Below are 19,811 nucleotides of genomic sequence, written 5' to 3' on the forward strand. Positions count from 1 at the left end.
TTAAAATGAAATCTTTTGGGGTCTTAACCTTTAGCAACTGTAGTGGAGCAGCTTAAATTTTTATAGCACCTTGTCATTCTGAAGTATTTCTAAATGTTTTACAAAATATTAAAATTAAAAGTTAATTTATCCTTGAGTGCTGATACTTATGTGTAATAATTTAGATCTAGTAAGAAGAAATCAAAGTGTTTAATGCTTAGTGCGGCCTCTCTTTTTTTAGTCTGAGACGTATTACAGTGAAACGTGAAAAGCACCTCATTTCAGAGGGTCTGTTCTAGCATCAATGCATTTGTTAAGGCCACGGTAAAGACCTCTGTCCACCTGCTTTGGGAGAGCAGCCTGTGTTAGACGCTTCTCGTGGAATCTGGTCATTTAAGAATGCCCAACCTACAGAATGGCAGTCCACCAGTTTACCAACACCACATGTGAGCCTGGGTTTTATTAAGAAATCCATGGGAACGGACTTTTGTGGTAATATCCTGTTCCTGTTTCCCCACAGAAACATGCAACTGCTCAAAATATCAGTGCACAGAAATGTAGAAATGTGATTTTTCCATGCAGAATAATGGCAACTGGCGTATGATTTATCGTGCCCCATCATATGATGAGCTAGAATATTATATTGTCAATATAGCATGTCAGAGCCTTTGGAAGTAATTTGTGGTATCTCTTTGTAGTTGTTTACAAGATGGAATTGGGGGACAGGCATTTTTTATTAAAGGAAAATGGAGGTTTCATTGCTCAGTCATTACAGTATTTTCATGATAATGCTTTGTGGTAAAATGCCGTATTTAGGCAGTTAATAGGATTAAAAAGCTTGTGAGTAGAACACAGTGTCACTGTGTCACTGACACAGTGTGTCACTGACACTGACACACTATGTGTCAGAATTATACTAGCTTCCAGTTATTAATACTATAATCCCAAGGTTTCCACAAATGTAATGTGAATTGATGAGAGGTCAAATTACACAAGAGTAAATTACAGTGAACTAAGAGTGTTTCATTATAAGGGAATCTGTTCTGTTTCGTAAGTGCGTTTTGGTTTTTTTCTCTTCCTAAAAGATCATCGAACAGTCAAGGTTCATACTAACACCTTTTTCATGTGCTTCAAATGCTCGATATCTTATTTTCATCTTTATTGTTTCTTTTCTTTCTTGTGAACCTCCTAGGAGATGGAGCTAAGAACGATTCAGAAAGCGGATTATCCAGAAGAGGGCAGCCTCAAACAGAGGAGGATGCGTAAGTGTATTTAGTGCATTGTGGGTGCAGTGCTGTGATTTTTACTTGTGAAAGAGTAACGTTTCATACAGAATTAAATTAATAGCTATTATTTTTTAATACTTCTAATTCCACAGGGTTGGGTATTCAAAGGCACTGAAAGGCAGGTTTACAGTTACAGGTACAGATTAATGCAGGGTTTGCGATACAGCTGTCCAGCCAGTTCTGTCTTTCACTAGTAGTGTGGGGCATGTGACACTGCCAATTACAGGAGTCACGCTCATACTACTACACAATGAGGTATCGTAATTAAACTACTGAAAAGAAGGTATGCTTTGCCTTTATTAAAAACTAGCCACAGATGGTCATGGTGTAACTTCACGTTTGCTTTGCAAAATCTTTTAAAATTCTTGTCTTTTCTCACGCAGTCTTATTTTAAGCTATAAGCTTCCTGACGTTAATGGTCTTTGGGCAGTCCACAGTTAGTAAAGCACTTAAATAAATATTTCAGGTAAAGTGTTTGATAAACTACTTTCCTAAACCTGATAGATGTGAGGGAGGAGAATTGATAAAATGCATTACAAGTAAGGGTTCTAGTGTCTCATTTTGTTAGTATTGCTTGATCTTTTCTGTTATGAAAAACATATTTAATTGTTTATAATATTGCCTAACCTCAGCAGAAAAGTGAACTGAAATTTTCTGTGCCAACAGTGAGATGTCAGGCTAAACGTGTTACGTATTTCAGCTAAAACAAACACATCCATCCCTAAGAGTTAGACAAAGGAAATATTTGTTTCATCTCTGATAGAACTTGGTGAAGAAGTGGAAAGCTGTGAATCTCTGTAAGTTGGATTGCATCAGGGATGCTTTTCATCTTAATGGGAAGTTACCCAATTCAGAAGTCCTGGAAGTTACGATTTTTTTTTTGTAATATGGAAGTTGTATATGCTCAGTAACAGTTCTTAGAGTTTAAGCTTTAGTCTAGCTAAAAATCTGAAAGTGTCCTTCCTCAGTGAGCGTGTTCATACTTCTTGCTGCTAATACAATATTATCCTAGGTAGTCCCCCATCCATTCCATCCTTGTTACTTAACTGAAATTGCATTCACCAGGGACTCTTGTGAGCTCTTTTAGCAGAATTTTTTAAAAAATTCTTTATTCTCATTCTTCTTCAACACTGTCTACATTTTTGGTCTTGAAATCTTATTATCCTGTTGCGTTGTCCTGCTTTTTTACTTGATGCTTCAAATTGTCCTCTGGTGGAATCTTGACGCATATCTTTGATGCCTATCCGAGAAAGTCTAATTCACAGCTGAGCGTGAACATGGCTATGCCACATCTCCTCTTCTCTCCTCTACAACATTAGATATTTTTTTATCATTCTGTGTAATGTGACTGTCCTGTATTTCATTCGGGCCTGGTGCCTGCGCATCCAATTCATATTTTATGTAAATTCTCCTGTCTATAGGTCTCCAAAATCTGCAGTGTGTTTCCTATTACCCCAGTTTGTCACTAAGAGCTCACCTCTCGGTGCAATGCAAACCTCCGTTGCCCACATACTCCTTTGTTGGCCGGGTTCTTTGTGCTTTCCTTGTGTTCCTGCTTCTGACAACAGGTCATACCGTAAATCCTGTGCTGCAGCTTGTGTTACTGGAAGAAATACCGCCATGCCAGTGCAGTATTCTTGCAGGCTAGTTAACCGACAGTAAGAGAGTTGGGGTTTTGTACTTGAGTGGGTTTCTTTCATCGTATACTTCAGTAGACGTTGATTCTGTTACTCTGCTCCTGTATTCTTGTATGTATTAAATACTTGTACCACAATTGTACCTGGTGTCGCAGATGAAAATTCCCTTGGGGCTAGATGTTTTATGCATGTGTTTCTTTTTTACTAACAAATAGTATTTGTGACATTTATTCAACTAAATATTATGTTTCTTATGTTTGAAGTTGTAAGTCTTCGTTTTGATTATTACACTTGAACTCTCAAGGTGGTTTTTGGTTTTTTTTTTCCCTTGTAATGGGTGCTTTCCCTGACCATTAGCTTGAAATTTTTTCGGTGTAGGACAGTAAGTATCTTCTAAGTGATGGAGCTTGACAGGTAGTAGAATTGTTTGGATGGCACATTAGATAGTAAAAACTAAAAATCTTACAGTTATACCAGTGGAAAGCTGTAAACCGATTAATTAGGCGAGTTTTGTGGTTCAGTAAATCCCTTGGTCAACACATATAGACTCGTCTCTTAGAGGCAGTAACCTTGAATTGCAGAAGAATTTGAGTAATCATAGTCTTCATTGACATGTAAATGTTTGCATTCAATAATTCAGTATGTTTTTTAAAAATTGCAAGATTTGCAGAAGACTAGCAGTTAGTGACATGCCAGTAAAACACATTTATAAACTAACACCTACACAGTAATATTTATGTGAACTTCCATACACTTTATTTTTACAGGCGGAAAATATATTGTACAATACACTGACATTAGCATTTTATTTTTTGCGTAGCCTTCTGCTCCCATGTTGAAATACAACAGTGATAAGTTTTTCTCATACTGTAGTTCTGTTTCTAAATTTGGGGGTTCTTATAAGGGGGATTCTCCCCTCTGTGGGAGGAAGCGGTAAATAGATTATTTCTCTGTTGTCTCCATTTGATTTGCATGTTTAATGGTTCAAAGAGAAAATAGCCTAAACATCCATTGCAGGAATTTTTTCAATAGATATTCAGTGCAAATCCTTAATCATGCATTAAAGTCTGCCATTTAGATCTAATCTGATTGTATATTATTTTACTCTTTATGGCAAGACCCATTTAACTCTGAAAGCTGGGAGTAAAGTATATTTGTGGCTTAAAGCTGAACAAATAACATCATGCGATGTCGTCCTTATTGGGCTCAGTTTTAACTTCTCACGTTTCCTATGTCTACAAGCAGTGGGGTACGGTCTCGCAGTCCGTGGGGTTGGGGAGCTCGTCCTCTGGATTAAATTCCTGTTCTGAGGAACAAATGACTTAAATTCCTGTTTTTACCATTGTCTTCCTGCACGATCATAAGAAAATCCTCTGCTATTGCTGAACCTGAGTTCCTGTCCTTAAAAGTAGGCTATATGTATTTTTGGCAGTTCGCATATAAATCCTAACCAAAGATATATTTGGTGTTATATGACACAATCAGGTTGCACAGCCCATCTGTTCACAGCTTATCTAAGTCCATCCTGATTACAATGTGAAGAAACTCTGGGAAACATTTAAAACACTGATTTTCACCAAGTGGTGACGTGGCTGATTGATTGAAATTGGTCTATTTTAACTTTTTATGCAGGTTCATGGAATTGCAGTCCAAAGTGAAAAGATCGTTGGTTAGCATTCTGAAAATAAGAGCAAACCTGAGAAGCCTACAGGTCTGGTTTACACTGATTTATTTTTTTAATCTACTTTTAATATAGGATTTGAAATAAAAATGAAGATCTTATATGCAACATTTGAGTTTTAAGAAATAGGGAAGCAAATTAAGCAAATTAAATTCTTGAAACCGGGGAGGTTTGACTTGGAAATCCAGAAAATGCAAAAAAATCCCAGAATTTAGAACATTATTTTTTTTAAACTAGAGGCGTTGCTTTTCTAAGTACACCGTTTTTAATTTGTATCACTCCTCATTTTGTACATGAATAAAAGCATATGAAGTAGTTCTCAACTATTATTTATAACTTGAAGTATGAATTATTACTGCAGATTTTTATGTTCTTGAAGATTAAATATCCCTTTGTGTTGAAGTGATTGTACTATTTAATTTACCGCTAATGTATCATCATTTAATAGACTGTTTAATACATGCTAAAATGCAAATCACTTTTCAGTTGTATTCACATTTTGTTCCCTGAGTAAATTTAGCACAGGGTTGGCTGCTGTATATCAATATCTGGGAAATAATTTGGTGTACGCAAAGTATTGTATTGATTTATTTTACTTGTATATGTGGTCTGACAATGTTTTATTTACAAAAAAGACTGGTACTGATCTAAAATATTTTAATTGCAACGATTATTTAGAAAACTCTATTGAAAAATCCTTTATATTTCTCATGAGATTGATAGTGTATGTTTTTAGATCTACCATGAAATGCTGAGGAGTGCGTTCAATAGAATCTTAACTGCTGGTAGATTTCCATTTTGCTAACATATTATAGCAAGCTTGTGCATGTGCCAAGATTGCTTTTCTGGGGATCAAGTGTTAATCTGTTTAAACAGCTGAAGACTTACGAATGAAGCGTAAATAACAAGAGATTTTAAAGTAACACTTTCAAAGGCACCTGAATGCCATTTTCAAAAGTGGCGTATGTTCAGACACCCTGAAACTTCGTAGTCCCGTCGACTTTCGGTGAGCCGGAGTCTCACACGTCATTTGCAGCTTATGAGAAATTGGCAGAAGTTCTTTCTTTCAGATGTTTTTAATAAGTTGTAGACGTCGAAGTAGGTAGTTCGGGAATGAGATTTAACAATGTCTTTAATTACGGGGTTTTTTTTCCAGGCTTTAGAGGGCAGTAGAGAGCTTGAAAATATTATTGGTGTCTCTGACTCGTCTTGCATCTTGAGTGCTGAAGTGCAGAAAACCCAAGCGCTAAGTAAGGAGGATTTTCAATATTATTTATCCCCTTTATAACAATTTAACAATGATCACTCCAGACGTTTCCTAGTGTCATATCCCGCTCTGTGTTACACCCCAGGACTCCGACGAGTGAGTTCTTTTGGTCAAGACAAATGCACCTTAAATGTCCGTGTGCATCCAACCAGGAGCATAAAAGAAAGGCAGCCCCAACGGCCGCTCTTCTAACTCACAGCCACAGATGGGGAGGGAAAACCTGCAAGAGCAACACCTTTTCTTATGTAAATAGTTAGATACTTAGTGGGTAGTTAGCTAGTGATTAGGCTAAACGTTTGCACTTTGATTGCATTGCCTTTCTTCTCTTCTTGCAAGGAAGTTGTTTTGTTTGTTTGCCTGTTAGGAGGATTAGGCCAAACATAGGTTTCCAGGCTTTAAAAATTGCTATTCATGTGTCTTTAAATGATGGACATACCAGATGCTTATTGTGTTGGGATAAGGGCACTTTACAGCTGGCACATCTGTAATACTTTTCCAAAGAAACCCAGAAAGTGAAAGATTTTCATTTATACGTGCCCATTTTTAAGAAACTTTTTGTCCTTACTCCAAGTCCGAGGTTCCTGGGACATGTGAATCCTCAGCAGCAAAAAGCGCGTTCATGCTTCTCTTCCCAACTGCCTCTGCAACTAGAGGGGGAGTATGTGATGGGGAAATATTCTAATGCAAAAAACTTGAGTTTGGGATAATTGCAGAAGGGAAAAAAAACAAGCTATTTGCTTTCAGGAAGAAGAAATAAAAATCTCCCTTACCAGGCCATTCCTTTAAAAGTGGTGAAAAGTAACTGTAGGCACCAAAGGGGCCCCAAATCTTTATGCTTCAGAACAGTTTGTTCATTTGTTTTCACAATCACGCCACCTTTTATCTGTACCCACGTGACATGTTTGTGCTACAGGTGTGTGGCATTTACCACCACTACTCCTCAAAGTTTTGCATCTATAACATCGTTCTTGTAGGCTTTTCATACCAACCTCTGATAACCTAGTTTCCAGCTGACCAGGGAATATGAATGATATACGCATATACATAGTCCCTGTGCCCCTCTCTGGACAAGCACACAAAGATGATAAAACAATTTCTTAACCTGCAGCAAGTGTGATGTTTTGCTGCTATACATTATTCTACCCCCTGTCTGGTTGCTCTGTTTTCTGCAGAGTGTAAAAACACTGGAACTAGCTGAGGAAAGCAAAACACAGGGTGACTGGGACTGTTACTTTCTTTGCAGTTGGAAAGGGCTGGACAGTAAAGCTACAGGTGCTGGAGAATTTTTCTTAGTGAAGAGCGCTGAGACTCTTCTAAGGCATTAGGTGGATGCGCCCCAGCAGTGGAATTTATGCACCGCACGATTGCAGCAACTACTGTTGTTTAAATTACCGTTTCTTTCCTGACTTGTGTTCCAATGCTCATTCTGTTTTCATTTTGCATGTGTTTGCACTGTACTAGTTCCCACTGTAATGCATATAAGCAGCTGCTTTCTTATACAAAATGAAGTTTTCTGAAAATAGTCTGTGTTTACATTGCTACCCTACACTGTGGATAGGGCAGTAAGACTCTGTATCCGGGAGAAGGTCGCAAATGTTGGACCCATTGTTGACACTTTCTGTTATGTCCACTCTTTCTGTTACCTTCTTGTTGCCTTCAAAATGGGAATCATCTTTTTCCCCCCATCTCTGAATTAGGAACAAAGCACCATGTCACCACTAGAAGACAAAAGTGGGAACAAAATGTGGTATGAGGCTTGTACGCACAACTTCTCAAAATTCTGTTCATTTTGAAAATGGTTTGTTAATTTTTTTGACCGCAATACATAGATAAGGAGCGGGGTTTGGTCATCACTTGAAGAAAAATGCAAATGCTTTGAAAGTGAAAAAAGCGACATAGATATTACTTTCTTTGGAATCTCTGGGGCAACATTTACTGATTTCAGATTTATTTATTTGACTAGTGAGTCAGGCAGAAGAACTGCAGCTGTTGAAAAGAAACGATGGAAAACTTCCTGCCCGAGGTAAGAAACTTTTTATAACTCCTGCGTAGCAGATGTTTTGACGATTCCTTTTAGTTTATTCCGTCTTAGTTCTTTCCACTTGAAACAAGTTGGGTAACCTTTAATATGGGAAGATGATGATAATCAAATATATTTCTTCTAAGCGTGCAGGCTAGCCTCAACTTTTGCACTACTCACATGTGAGTTTCATCTTTTCAGCTACTTTCATTGTATTGGGTATTTCTCCATCAAAGCGTGCAAGGAGAAGAAATCGTTAATGGTCTTGCACTTGAGTTATGGTCTAGAAATAAGTGCAGTCAGGTCCTAGAGAGTTTACACACCTTTTATGTGTGCCAGAGTTCCTCCTCCTTCCTCACTCTCCTCTCTCCTCCTGCATTCTCAGCGTATAAGCCAAGTAACACACAGTCTTTGCAACAAAACCTTTTTCACCTTATACTATGGTGAGGTATTTAGCACGCTCCAGGGGACTGTGAAATCCTACCTATTAGCTTTCATCATAACTAGCGCTGTGAAAATATTTGAATCTGGTGGCATTTAATGTAGCCTGCCCCACATAGCCACTTTAGTGCCTTGCCTAGCTGGGAAGGTGGTGGGGGGATACACACAAGATTTATTTTTTTCTCACACCCAGTAAAATCAACAAACGTTCACCACTGACATTCTGGTATTTCTGTTGTCTTCATGCATTCTCTTAAAATAGAGCTAACCTAGAATCCAAATGTCCCAGCCAGCACGACTGCTTCACATCACGAGCAGCCCCTTTGGTTTCGGTTGTATCTGCTCTTCCATTGGGCTTCAGTTCTTTCTGTTGTGGGGAATTCTCTTAAAGGAGAGAAAATTGATCAAACTTTAGTTTCTTTGGCTCCAGCAGATTATCGCAAATGAAAAGGAATGACATCACTTTTTAAGGAATTTGGCTCGTTTGTGCAATTTGCTGTTTCTATTTACAGCTCCCTATGTCCTTCTGTTGAAGTGATCGCAGCCCCTGTCTGGCACCGATAATGGTGAACGCCATGGGCCATTGCAGATTCAAACGGTTGTTGCTTCCTTTGTGCGCTGCTCTTTGGTGCTCACCAGTATATGCATGGGTGGTTCCATCTTTGCTCTGGAAACTAGCCCCTGAAGCTAAACATATATCCAGACTTGTGAGATGAGAAACGAGATATTTTGTGAAAGTAGGACGGAAAATAGAATGATGAGTTTAAGTTAAGTTGACCAATTTTGATGAAGTTTCAATGTCAATTTTGCTTTAAGAAAGAATAAATTCAATTTTGCAGTCTTGAAAATACAGTAGTAGGAGAAGCGAGGAAGTATGTGATGAAAGCATTTGGAGATGTTTTACTTTGCCTTTTAGTGTTGGATGTGGTTTTTCATAATTATTTTTAATTAGTTATGCTTATGACTGTTCTGTGGCTTGGTACAGACGGAATGTCACATTATCATCACATGGTGAGGCATGAAATTTATTTATTTTACATAAACAACCTCTACTTAAAACAACTTAATACAAAACATTCCTCGCTCAATGGGCAGCATTATGTAGGACTCAGTATATCATTTTGTGTGACCAGCATAAAAAATGGCATCATTGTTTGTCCATGACTAGCACTTACAGTAAACAAAATGTTTTTGAATAGAATGTAAGCAAACTATAAAGCAACTGCCAAGAGATGAAATCTATTCAGTATGTTGCAGTCCCAACCACGCTTTATGTGTCTTGAGAATAAGTGTGTAGGTTGCGATATGCGTATTTTAAAGGACAATTTAATAGGTTCAGAGTTTCAAGGAGTGAAGAGTACGTTCTGAACGGGAAAGTTACTTAAGCTGGTTATTACAAATTATACTAATATTTTGCTTCCCGACAAGAAAAACACGGACACAAATCACGTTCGTGACTGTCTGCTGTCCAAGTAAGAAACAACAAGTGAGTGTTATAGAAGATCAAATACTTGGCAGTGTTGAGGAAAACTATTTTCAGACTGTGTCTTGTAAGGAAATAAAAAATACTTTCTTTTCTGCAACGTTGTTCATCCTGCTAAGCCCATGGGCAAATACGATCACCCCTATTAAGTTTAGTTCTAAATATTCGTAACTTTCATATTGTTTTTAATACAAGTGACTGAAGTTTGCACTCTTTGCAACAGTAATGGTGGCTTTCCAAGGGACTACGTCAGGGTTAACTAGGTAAATTTTCATTTAAGGCCACTTGAAATTACTAACGAAAGCAAAGCTGGAGAGAGGGACCAGGTAACACTGACTTCCCACTCACCATTTTTTGAAAACTATGTATATATGGTGAAACATAAAATCCCATTTCCCAAACGCTGCAAAATATAGATGCCTCCTTAATAAGCGGAGTTCCTTCTCAAAACAGACAAAATGGTAAGAATACAATATTCCATCATTTATCCCAATTCCTGTCAGTTTGAGTTTGGACTTTTTACTGGCTCGTTGTGTACAGGCAACTAACTAGCTTGGGTCTGGACTGCTGCTGGGTTGCCGTGAAGGTAAATCAAGTTTATGATCTATTTCTACCTTGTTCTCAAATAAAGAGGTGGGTTAAATTAAAGGGTGGGTTTAAGGAGGACGGAGCCAGGCTCTTTTCAATGGTTCCCAGCGACAGGACAAGGGGCAATGGGCACAAGCTAGAACATAGGAAGTTCCGTTCAAATACACGGAAAAACTTCTTTACAGTGAGGGTGACGGAGCACTGGAACAGGCTGCCCAGGGAGGGTGTGGAGTCCCCTTCTCTGGAGATTTTCAAGACCCGCCTGGATGCAGCCCTGAGTGACGTGCTCTGGGCAATCCTGCTCTAGCAGGGGAGTTGGACTAGATGATCTCTAGAGGTCCCTTCCAACTCTGAAGATTCCGTGATTCCGTAAAGTAGAATACATTTGTTGACCTTTAGACATACTTGGGTGTCTGTCTCCCACCCATCCTTCCTCCTCCTCCTCTTTTGGGATCTTTGGGGGGGAAACACATCAGACTTCAGATGTATATTTTCAGGAACGTATCTGTGGATTTTTCTGACTGTAAAAACCCTAACCTAAAAACCACAGGGTTTTTTCTCAGCCGAACTTTGTATCCACTTGTAGGGAAAAAATGTCATTATACCTTTTTTAGGAAAAGTGAGCATTGCAAGCTGGCTAAGCGTTAAGTGAACTGAATGAATTCACAAGTAAATTTATTCAGAAACTGAGTTTCTTTCCAGTTTCCATTCCTTGAGAGGAAATGGAACAAATACCACGATTGTCTTTGCTTACGGCAAATACTCGCTTTTCAGGCAAGCGATGAGATGGATGCAGGGGTTGGACCTAGCTATTGGGAAAGGCCTTTTTATCTAACAGATGTGTAGGCCTCTTTCGCAAGAACCGATACCTGAGCTGACTGGTAAGGATGAACAATCTGCTCGTGCTTGTACAAGCCCTACTCCTAGGGCTTTTCTGAGGTTCGGTTCTTCCACAGTTTTAATCTGTTTGGGAAAAGCTGCTAATGCTGACACAAACAGCAGTTCCTTAGTTCTACCAAGGCCCTTTCAGTTAAATCCTAGGCTTCTTTCCAGCAAAGGTTAGACAAGATCTCTCTAGCGGCCGTTTTGTGGTGTACATCATCTCTAAAAGCACCAAAGATGATGCCGAAGGACTTTTTTTCAAGTAGATTGTTATTAGATGGAGACTTAGAGCTTGTGTTTACACATGATCTGCTTACTTCAGTTCTTAACACTGAAGGCCAGGTTTGGTGTTTTCCCACACATCAGAAATGTCTGCTCCGAGTTCATGTCCCTGCACGGTGTTTGGAAGAGAGATCATAGAATCATAGAATGGTTCGGGTTAGAAGGGACCTTGAAGATCGTCTAGTTCCAACCCCCGATGGTCCTCAGTGCGCTTTCACTGAAGTTCTGCAGCCAACCAAGACATGAGTTGCCCTCTTGGCCAACTCAGAAAGGCTGTGAAAGCCCGGCCTTGTTTGTCTGCTCCTCCATGGGGAAGATCTATCTGTATTTCTGCTCATAAGGACTTTTCTACAAGTAGGCTTGGGGAAAAGTTAATCTCAGTTATGTTTTTAAGTTATACCTCGGTGCGAACACTTGTAACTGGGACTGCATTGTGCAAAACCGAATTCAGACTGCTTCAGTGCCGACCGCGTGAGTATGCAGGTGCACAGCAGGACTCAGGGCAGCTCGCCTGTTTTACTTACTCGTAAGTTATTTTGAATGTTCCCATGCAGAGACCCAGAGATGTCCTTCCGCCCTCCCACGCTGACAATCAGAACTATTTGTGAGATTGCCCCAAAGTGCACCTGCAGGAGCGTGTTGTCTTCTAATTTGTAGTGTGTGGATTGAAAGCTGTCGTTGCTCAGGCTAAATTTGACCGTGCGTCTTCTCTCACCTTGTGTGAGTGGGGCTTCTTTTAGTTTGTAACCATGCAAAGCCCTTTACAGTCTAGAAGAGGTAACAAAACCCCCTTAGGCTGGTCCCCAAAACGCGCAATGGCAGTGATTTTCCTAGAAGTGAGTAATCTTGTCTACTGGGAGGCAAAGGAGCTGTTGGCCAGGTTCCTGTCTGAGCCCCGGATGCCGCGCTCTTTCCCAGCGGGTGATGGGTCTGTTGGATTCCACTCGCACCTTAAGAGCGAGCATTTCCAAATGCAACCTGAGATTTGCGAAGCGTCTGGGTCTGAGGTCACCAACATGATAAGCTTTTTGGATGGAAGGAAGGGGGCAAATTACAAACCTCTCCGAAGATTTAACATCCCCTGCTATGTAGATGAAATATTAAGCTATTAACTTTTGTGGCAGATACAGAAATGCACATGAGACGTACGACTATAGGCCTCAGTCGTATATACATATAGAACTGTCAACCTGCATTTTCTATTTAGGTGTCAGCCACGTTTATTCATGAATTTCACACTTGTGTTGTTTATACTCTATTTTCCTATGTACCTTTTTACAGATGCAATAGCTATTAATTTTTAATTCTAGTGGATCTAGACTTTAGAGTATTAAGCTCGATGAAAAATTAAAAAGAATTGTAGTTCTTTCAAGAGCTACATGTAGCAACTCCTACATGAGAATAAATACTGCTTTCTCCCATGAATATAATTATTTTAAACAAAAAAGAAAAGAAACATTAGTTTGGACTCACTTAGTAGCAATTATACGTTTAAGAGGTGTAAATAACTTGCTATCCAGACATTACAAATATCCAGGTGCTCTGTATGTGCTGATGACAACAAAATTGAAAAGAAAGACTGTAATAATTCTGACTGGTTTTCTCTGCAGAAGATATTGATTATTTGTGTGTGGTGAGAGATTTGGAAAATTCAATTAAAGGAGTTGTGCAAAGGTTTCATAAATTTTCCTTGTACAGCGTGTACACAGACATTGTTGCGTATTAAATCAATGCAGCACTTCACAATATATTTTCTTTGAAACATAAAAATAAATAACATTTAAACAGTTCTGCTTACTACAGAAACAAATTTTATTTTCTGTGAAGCATTTAGTCATGTGCTATCACTGACTCATACACATTTGCCAGCTGTAACAAATTTTATAGACGTTTTCTCCAGAGACATAGCTCATATACTATGAATTTTTAAATGAGCAAATGGTGAAGAAGGGATGTCAGCAATATAAAAATTGATCAGTTAAAAGATAAAAGCATAAGTAAAGAGATTTGTATGGTAGTCTTAATAGGTTTTATTAAATAAAAATACTATAAAAAGACAGTAATGAATAGACTGAAGGTTTTAACTGTGGTTGAGGTGGAGAAAAATTATTCTGGCACATTTAGTAGAAGATTGGTTTTATATCACCTGACAGGTGAACATTTTTTTTCTCTCTGCTTTTTAGATCTGTAAATGTTTTAGAGCAGTCAAACTTGCAGAAGAATGGCAGTGAAAGTAGGAGAGGGAAAGAAATTCGGGAAGAATGTACCCTTTTAATGCTTTTGTGGTCTGGGGACGCGAGGCACCGCGGCGAAGGGCATCGAGGCTTCCACCAACCCAACCACGCAGGGGTGAGGTTCCTGCTGCCTCTCCAGCTCCTGCCTCACCCTCCGCAACCTGAAAACGTGGAGCTGATGGGAAGAGCCCGGTCCTGCGCCCGGCTAGTGCTTGTGCCGCCCTCGGCTGCAGCCCTGGTGGCTTTCGGGTCACCTCCACAGAGCCCGTCCTTTCCCGGCTGCTCTGCTCACAACACATTTTCATACACAACTTTTGATAATGTTCTTGTTTTTATGTAGTTTAGCTTACCTAGGAGTTCTGCTTATAAAAACATCAAGAGAGAGAAAGGTTGTTAGGATTCTTTTTTGTCGGTTTTGTTGAGGTTTTTTAAGAGCAACTCATTATCTTTGTTAGTGCACACGTTTAAAAAAAAAAACAAAACACAACAAAAACAACCCAAAAAAGCTTAAACTGCTACAACAAGCATTATAAGTTTGGGGAGCGTATGAGTAGTAAATCATATATTATTTGATTATTTCAATATCTAAATCTTAATGCCATCTGTATAAATATGCCTATAAATAGGGCTGTTTTGTCCAAATGTGCTGTCATGGTATATGTTTGGAAAGAAAGCTGAGTTATTGATGTTTTTTATGAATCTGGGCAGCTTACAGTTTTTAAGGCAGCTTCTCAGAGTGAAGTGCGTATCCTGGCGCGGGTGCTTTGGCATGTTGGGTTCTTTACGTGCTGCAATCAGTGATTGAAAGGTTCACAGAGACTGAATTAGAAAGTTGCATTTAGCACAAAGAAACCAAATAATAGCAATTTGTAATTAAACATCAGTCTTTTTCTGTTACTTGTCATACAAGACTGGACAGTTTCCTGTAATCAGCAATATTTAGTGGTGGGTTTTTGATGGCGATCTGTGTAAACAAATGCTGTTTATTAGTTATAATGGAGGCAAAGTTGAATCGGATGCTTTTTTTATGGAGTAGCCTTATTAAGCCCTAGCTTAGGACCGAACTGGCTTGGTCGGGGTCAGCTGCAGCACCTTGTGTCAGATCCACGGGCAGGTCTCCTGCGTCCCGGCATGCAGACGGAGCGTGGGACACCCAAGGAATCACCGCATATGCCAAGTGAGGAGAATCTTCCCCCCCAGCACCCAGGGCTTTGGTGGCTTTGATGCCTCTCTCTGTCTAGGTTTCTATGCAGCCCCTTTCCTTGTAGTAGGAGTCTTTAGCTATAAGCCGCTGTAAGCATCTGTTTGTTCTCAGTATGTTTAATATAAAGCGAATAATTTTGAATTCTGTCTTCACCCTGTTGTGGTGGTGGGATGAAAACGCAGCATGAACCATCAGCAGACACTAAGGGTACTGAGACCAGCGCTGATCATCTGCTGCAGAAAAGCCATTTGGAAATCTTGGCACTCGGATGCACCTGCTTCCAGACCCTTTCCCCGTATGTTCTCATTCCCGAAGTTCCTTCCTACTCTTGCACACTTTTCCTCTGCTTCTTCCAGCCATCTGCTCGGCCCTTCCCCTGGCCCTGCCCTCCTTGGCGACAGGGCTCAGGTGTGGTTGTTTCTCTCTTTGCCACCCCCTCAGAAGACTCAGGGCACGGCAGTGCCTCTCATGCCATCCTTGACTGGATTCTGCTGAATCAGCTGAATTTGTATTTATTCTTTTATTATTAATAGGAAAAAAGAAGGACCAGCTTCTCATACTCGTAACCCATTCTGCTTTGTCATCATTGGTAACGATGCAGCACATGGGTACACGCTCACAAGTAATTAGGGCGGCCTCCTGTTGAGGCACAGTAGCTGTATGAAGTAAAAGGGGTTCTGTTAATCACTGCGGTAACTTATTTAACTCGTATTTGGGGGGGATTTTCATAAATTCTGTAAACATCATTGTTGTGTTTATCGAAGCTGATTTTTCCTGCCCCACAGTGTACGTTCAGACCGGCGGGAGCTCTGCGTTCCTGAAGTCGCTCCTTGACTGAGGTAAGCAGCCCCTGGCTCTGCTGCGTGGCTTCTCCAGCCACCACGGACAGGCTGAATAATTGTAAGGACTGAGGTACTTAATTTTAAAACATTTGCAGAGTGATCCAGGATGTAGGCCTGCAGTCAGGACTGTCATATCTTGATGGGAAAACAGTTGCTACGCTGCATGTGGTATTTGTCGTTACTGGTTTATTAAGCAAAATGACATCTTGAATCTATAGAAACTTGTCCCACTCTGAAACATCCGATAGCGTTTCTCCTCGTCATCGAAGTGGATGTTTTTTCAAGAACGGCAATTCAGCTGTAATACATGTAATGAAAGCAAGAAATTTTGTGTACTTCAGCTTATACCTTCTTCAACGCCATGACTGCTGCCCCAGCACTGGCCTGGGAGGCTGCCGGCCACAGCCCCGCTGTGCTGTCGATGGCACGGCACTTGGCTGCCAGGGCTCAGGCTTTGCTTTCCCGCAGAACAACTCCTCCGCTCGCTCCTGGCTGACCAGGGGCCTCCAAGCCATGGGCTTTTCCAGGCGAGGACAGTGGGCTGCGGGGCAGATGGGCTGGTTGAAGCTGAAGCAGCAGCAGCCACCCCCTCCCCCAGAGCACCTCGCCCTCCTCTCCCACCTCTGCACAGGCACCGCCGACAGGCCGGGCTCGCTGCTGAGCAATCCACCCCATCAACTTTCTTAGCGTTCCCAGAGCAGAAACCGTAAAACAAAATACTAACAGACACCTCGAGACACGGTTAACGAGGAGGTTTTTAATCCTTCCTCCTTTGGCTGCTGGTCTCTGCTCCAGTGTTGTAAGCGAAAGCCCAGTTAGTGACTGACCTTGTCTGTCATCGTATGTTACCTGTGCACAAGAAAACTGGTCGCTCATGATCTTTCATAAAGTCTAGTGAGACAAAGAAGTCTCTAAAGTCTGCGGATTATATTGATTCGCCGTGTGGTGTGAGAACATCTCTCCTTTGGAAAGTTAAAGTAACATAAGCTTGTAATTGAGGACTATGGAAAAGCAGATCTACAGGTTTTACAAGCCGTACAATTGAGCTCAGGCACATGCATTTTTCTTCCCGATGAAGGTTAAATTTTATTTTGTGGTCCTAAGTAACCTAGTAGCAGAGTTTGAAAGCTCTTTTTTGCTAGTCCACAAGCTAACGTTACCCTCCTGCTTCTTAGCTGCTTGGGCCAGAGATTCTTTCTACTCCTTACTCCTTCCAAACCAGCTACACCACCAAAGGCTGGGAACAGAGCCATGGCAGGACAGCCCCAGTGCAGGAGAGCGGAGTGTCCTGCTTAGCAGCTCATTTTCACCCTTCGGCATCATTTCTGAGTCCCACAGAATGCAGAGAGTGACTGGTCTATGGTACAATAACCAGTTTAAGTCTTACACTGGGTCATTAGCTTCAGCTAAACTCAGACCGCCCGCAGCCACAAGGCTTCAGTCTGAAGTCAGCTCAGAGCACGCTCAGTCTCTGTCAGCCAGCGTTGGCTGCCTGCTGAATAGTGTGTTTGCACCCGATGGCCAAAAAAAAGGCACATCTATGTTTTCTGGGTGTCTCTATCCCTTCCCACGTGTGACCAACACTGTAAAGTCCTCTGCTTTCTTATTGCTTAAAAAAATACAGTTGCGATGATAGCTAAATTATCTCTTAGCCATTATTTATCATTTTTTTTCCCTACAGATTAAAACTACAGCATTCCCTTAAAACATCTTCCGCTGTTACTGCAGTTGAAGGGAGCCCGCCTGGTGCTCTGCATCGCCTCAGGACGTATTTTTTTTGCGCAGCGAGACTAGTGCGGGACATGGGACAGACACACGGTTCTAACCAGATCACATGAATGATGATGCTGTTGTCTAATTGCTATTTATTTTAGTCATTCCTTATCTCCACGCAGGCATTATGTGAAAAATGCATTCCACATCAACCCAAAGTTCTACATCTGCTGGAGTGTACTTAAAAGGAGAGAAGAAATGACTGTAAACCTATCTCCCCAGCAAATACCAGTTTGGGAGGGCTCGTTGTGCTAGGCAGGTGCACATCTAGATAAAATTTCTGGCATCTATTTAAACTTAACAATGTGCACAACCAGATCATCTCAATGCAAATAATACATCACGGGCGCTTTGTGCAAGCGTGTCTACAAAATGCTGATTTAGGTTTGCTGCTGCATGGAAAATAAACTGTATTTTCTGTATGTTCTTACTGCAAATATGTAATTATGCTGCCTTGGGGCAGGGGGGGGGAGTGTTGCTGTTTTGTTTTGTTTTGCTTTTAAAAAAAAAGGCAATATAACCCTCCCTTCAAGAACTGGGTGAGAAGAAACTCTGCTAAAAGATGAGCTTTGGCGGCCAGGCCCCCAGTGGGAAATGGCTGTGTCCTGCCGGGGGTTGCACACGCTCATTTCATCAATTCAGCATCCCCCCAAAAGCTGGCAAAGCGCGATTTAAACAAATGCACAGAGTTTTGTGACAGCCTGCCTAAAAACTTCTTACTTTTTCTAAAGACGATTGGGCTCAAAAGAGAGAGGAAGCTCTTACTGTGCAAGGAATTGCTGAGTGCTGGGCACGTGTAAGTTGTTGACAAACAACCCTCTCCCTGCCTGTGGCTGCCACCGTTGGGGACATTTGGCACCTGCAAAGGTGTTTCCTCTAAAGTCACCCCAAGACACGCTCCATAAAGGCATCGGTTTCAAGCGTTAATGTACACGGCTCTAATAACATTTGCTTTTTAGGTCAACAGTTTAGTTCAGTTTTGCTAGTCAATGATACACGGGGCAAGCTGTTAGAAAACAGTTTTTCCTCTTGTTCGTTATCCTCAAAACCACCTCAAATACGCTCATCTCAAACCAGCGCGGGAGCTGCAGCCTCGCTCAGGGTGAAAAAGTGCTGTAAAATGATGTTATTTTTTTTCTAGAAAGTCCAACATAAACGCACACAACTGAAGGGCCTTTCTACCACTGCAAAGCACTCGAACAGATGAACTGATTCGTACAACTAAACTTCTGAGAACTGAAATGATAAATGTATTCCCGGTTGTGGTTAAACATGTATACGCTCAAACTTGGGGAGTTATTAATTAATAAACATGCTTTTCCACTTTAATACCTGTATGGTCTGATTGCAAAAAGCGTTAGTAAGTGTTTGAAGGTAATTTAATTTCTACACCGTTCTCCTTGAAGCTTTCTGTGCTGTTGGGTGGTGGTTGTTTGTACGGGCTTTGGCAGCCGATTGCTCTGTACGATCAGGGAGGGTTCGCCTGCACCGGGAATAGTTTACAGAACCTGACTGGAACCTCGGGAGCTGGAAATTAAATAATTATTGATCTGAAAAGCGGCTGTAGCCGAACTGTACGCCAGGCTAAATCAAGCTGTTCTGCATAGCCTTACAAGAATAAAATAAAACTTGTAATGAAAATAACAGCAAAGGTGATGATGGACGACAAGAAGTTACAGCGCTAACTTACACCACGGCAATCATTAAATACCATGAAATTTGGTATTTAATAATTTTTTAGGGAAATACAGAGTTATATAGTGAGCTGCTGCTGCAAACGCTCCTCACGCATGCCTTAGCTATTTAGGCAGTTACTGTTTCTTTGACCTCTTGGTGTACCGGGCTTTTGCCTTTCAGAAACAGCTGGCTCTGTTAAGAACCATTTCCAGTTCCCCACAAGGTGGATCGTATGACTCTCACTTTATCACCCCTGGAGGCCATCTCAAGGACAAAGAAAAGAGATACACTCAAAACTAATGTTTTTATACGGGGGGGAAGGACGGCACCACGATAGCGTGATGAACGCAAGAGAACAGGCTCCTTAGAACCTGAAGTCGCTCTGCGTCCTGCCACCTTAACTTGCTCTTGCAGACGTTATTTCAGTGGAAGTAGACGTTCCTCAAACTGCCTGCGCCCCGGCAGCCTCAGCTGGCCCTGCCTGCAGGGAATGCTGCGGTTTTCAGCTTTCGCAGCCTCTGGAGACAAAGATTCC

The 19,811-nt window shown here is 40.9% G+C and overlaps 1 protein-coding gene across 1 annotated transcript in view; it reads left to right on the forward strand.

Moving 5' to 3' along the window:
* The window catches only part of ITGB3BP (integrin subunit beta 3 binding protein), a 34,608-nt gene extending 15,083 nt beyond the window's left edge, over positions 1–19,525 (forward strand). The window contains exons 4-9 of the mRNA XM_063343521.1: positions 1,172–1,241; positions 4,535–4,613; positions 5,740–5,833; positions 7,814–7,873; positions 15,770–15,823; positions 17,508–19,525. Of these exons, the coding sequence (XP_063199591.1) occupies positions 1,172–1,241; positions 4,535–4,613; positions 5,740–5,833; positions 7,814–7,873; positions 15,770–15,822 (356 nt within the window). The 3' untranslated portion in view covers position 15,823; positions 17,508–19,525. The remainder of the gene's footprint in view (positions 1–1,171; positions 1,242–4,534; positions 4,614–5,739; positions 5,834–7,813; positions 7,874–15,769; positions 15,824–17,507) is intronic.
* The last annotated feature ends 286 nt before the right edge of the window (positions 19,526–19,811 follow it).

The sequence above is a fragment of the Chroicocephalus ridibundus genome, chromosome 8 (genome assembly GCF_963924245.1).
Source record: "Chroicocephalus ridibundus chromosome 8, bChrRid1.1, whole genome shotgun sequence".
Lineage (NCBI taxonomy): Eukaryota > Metazoa > Chordata > Aves > Charadriiformes > Laridae > Chroicocephalus > Chroicocephalus ridibundus.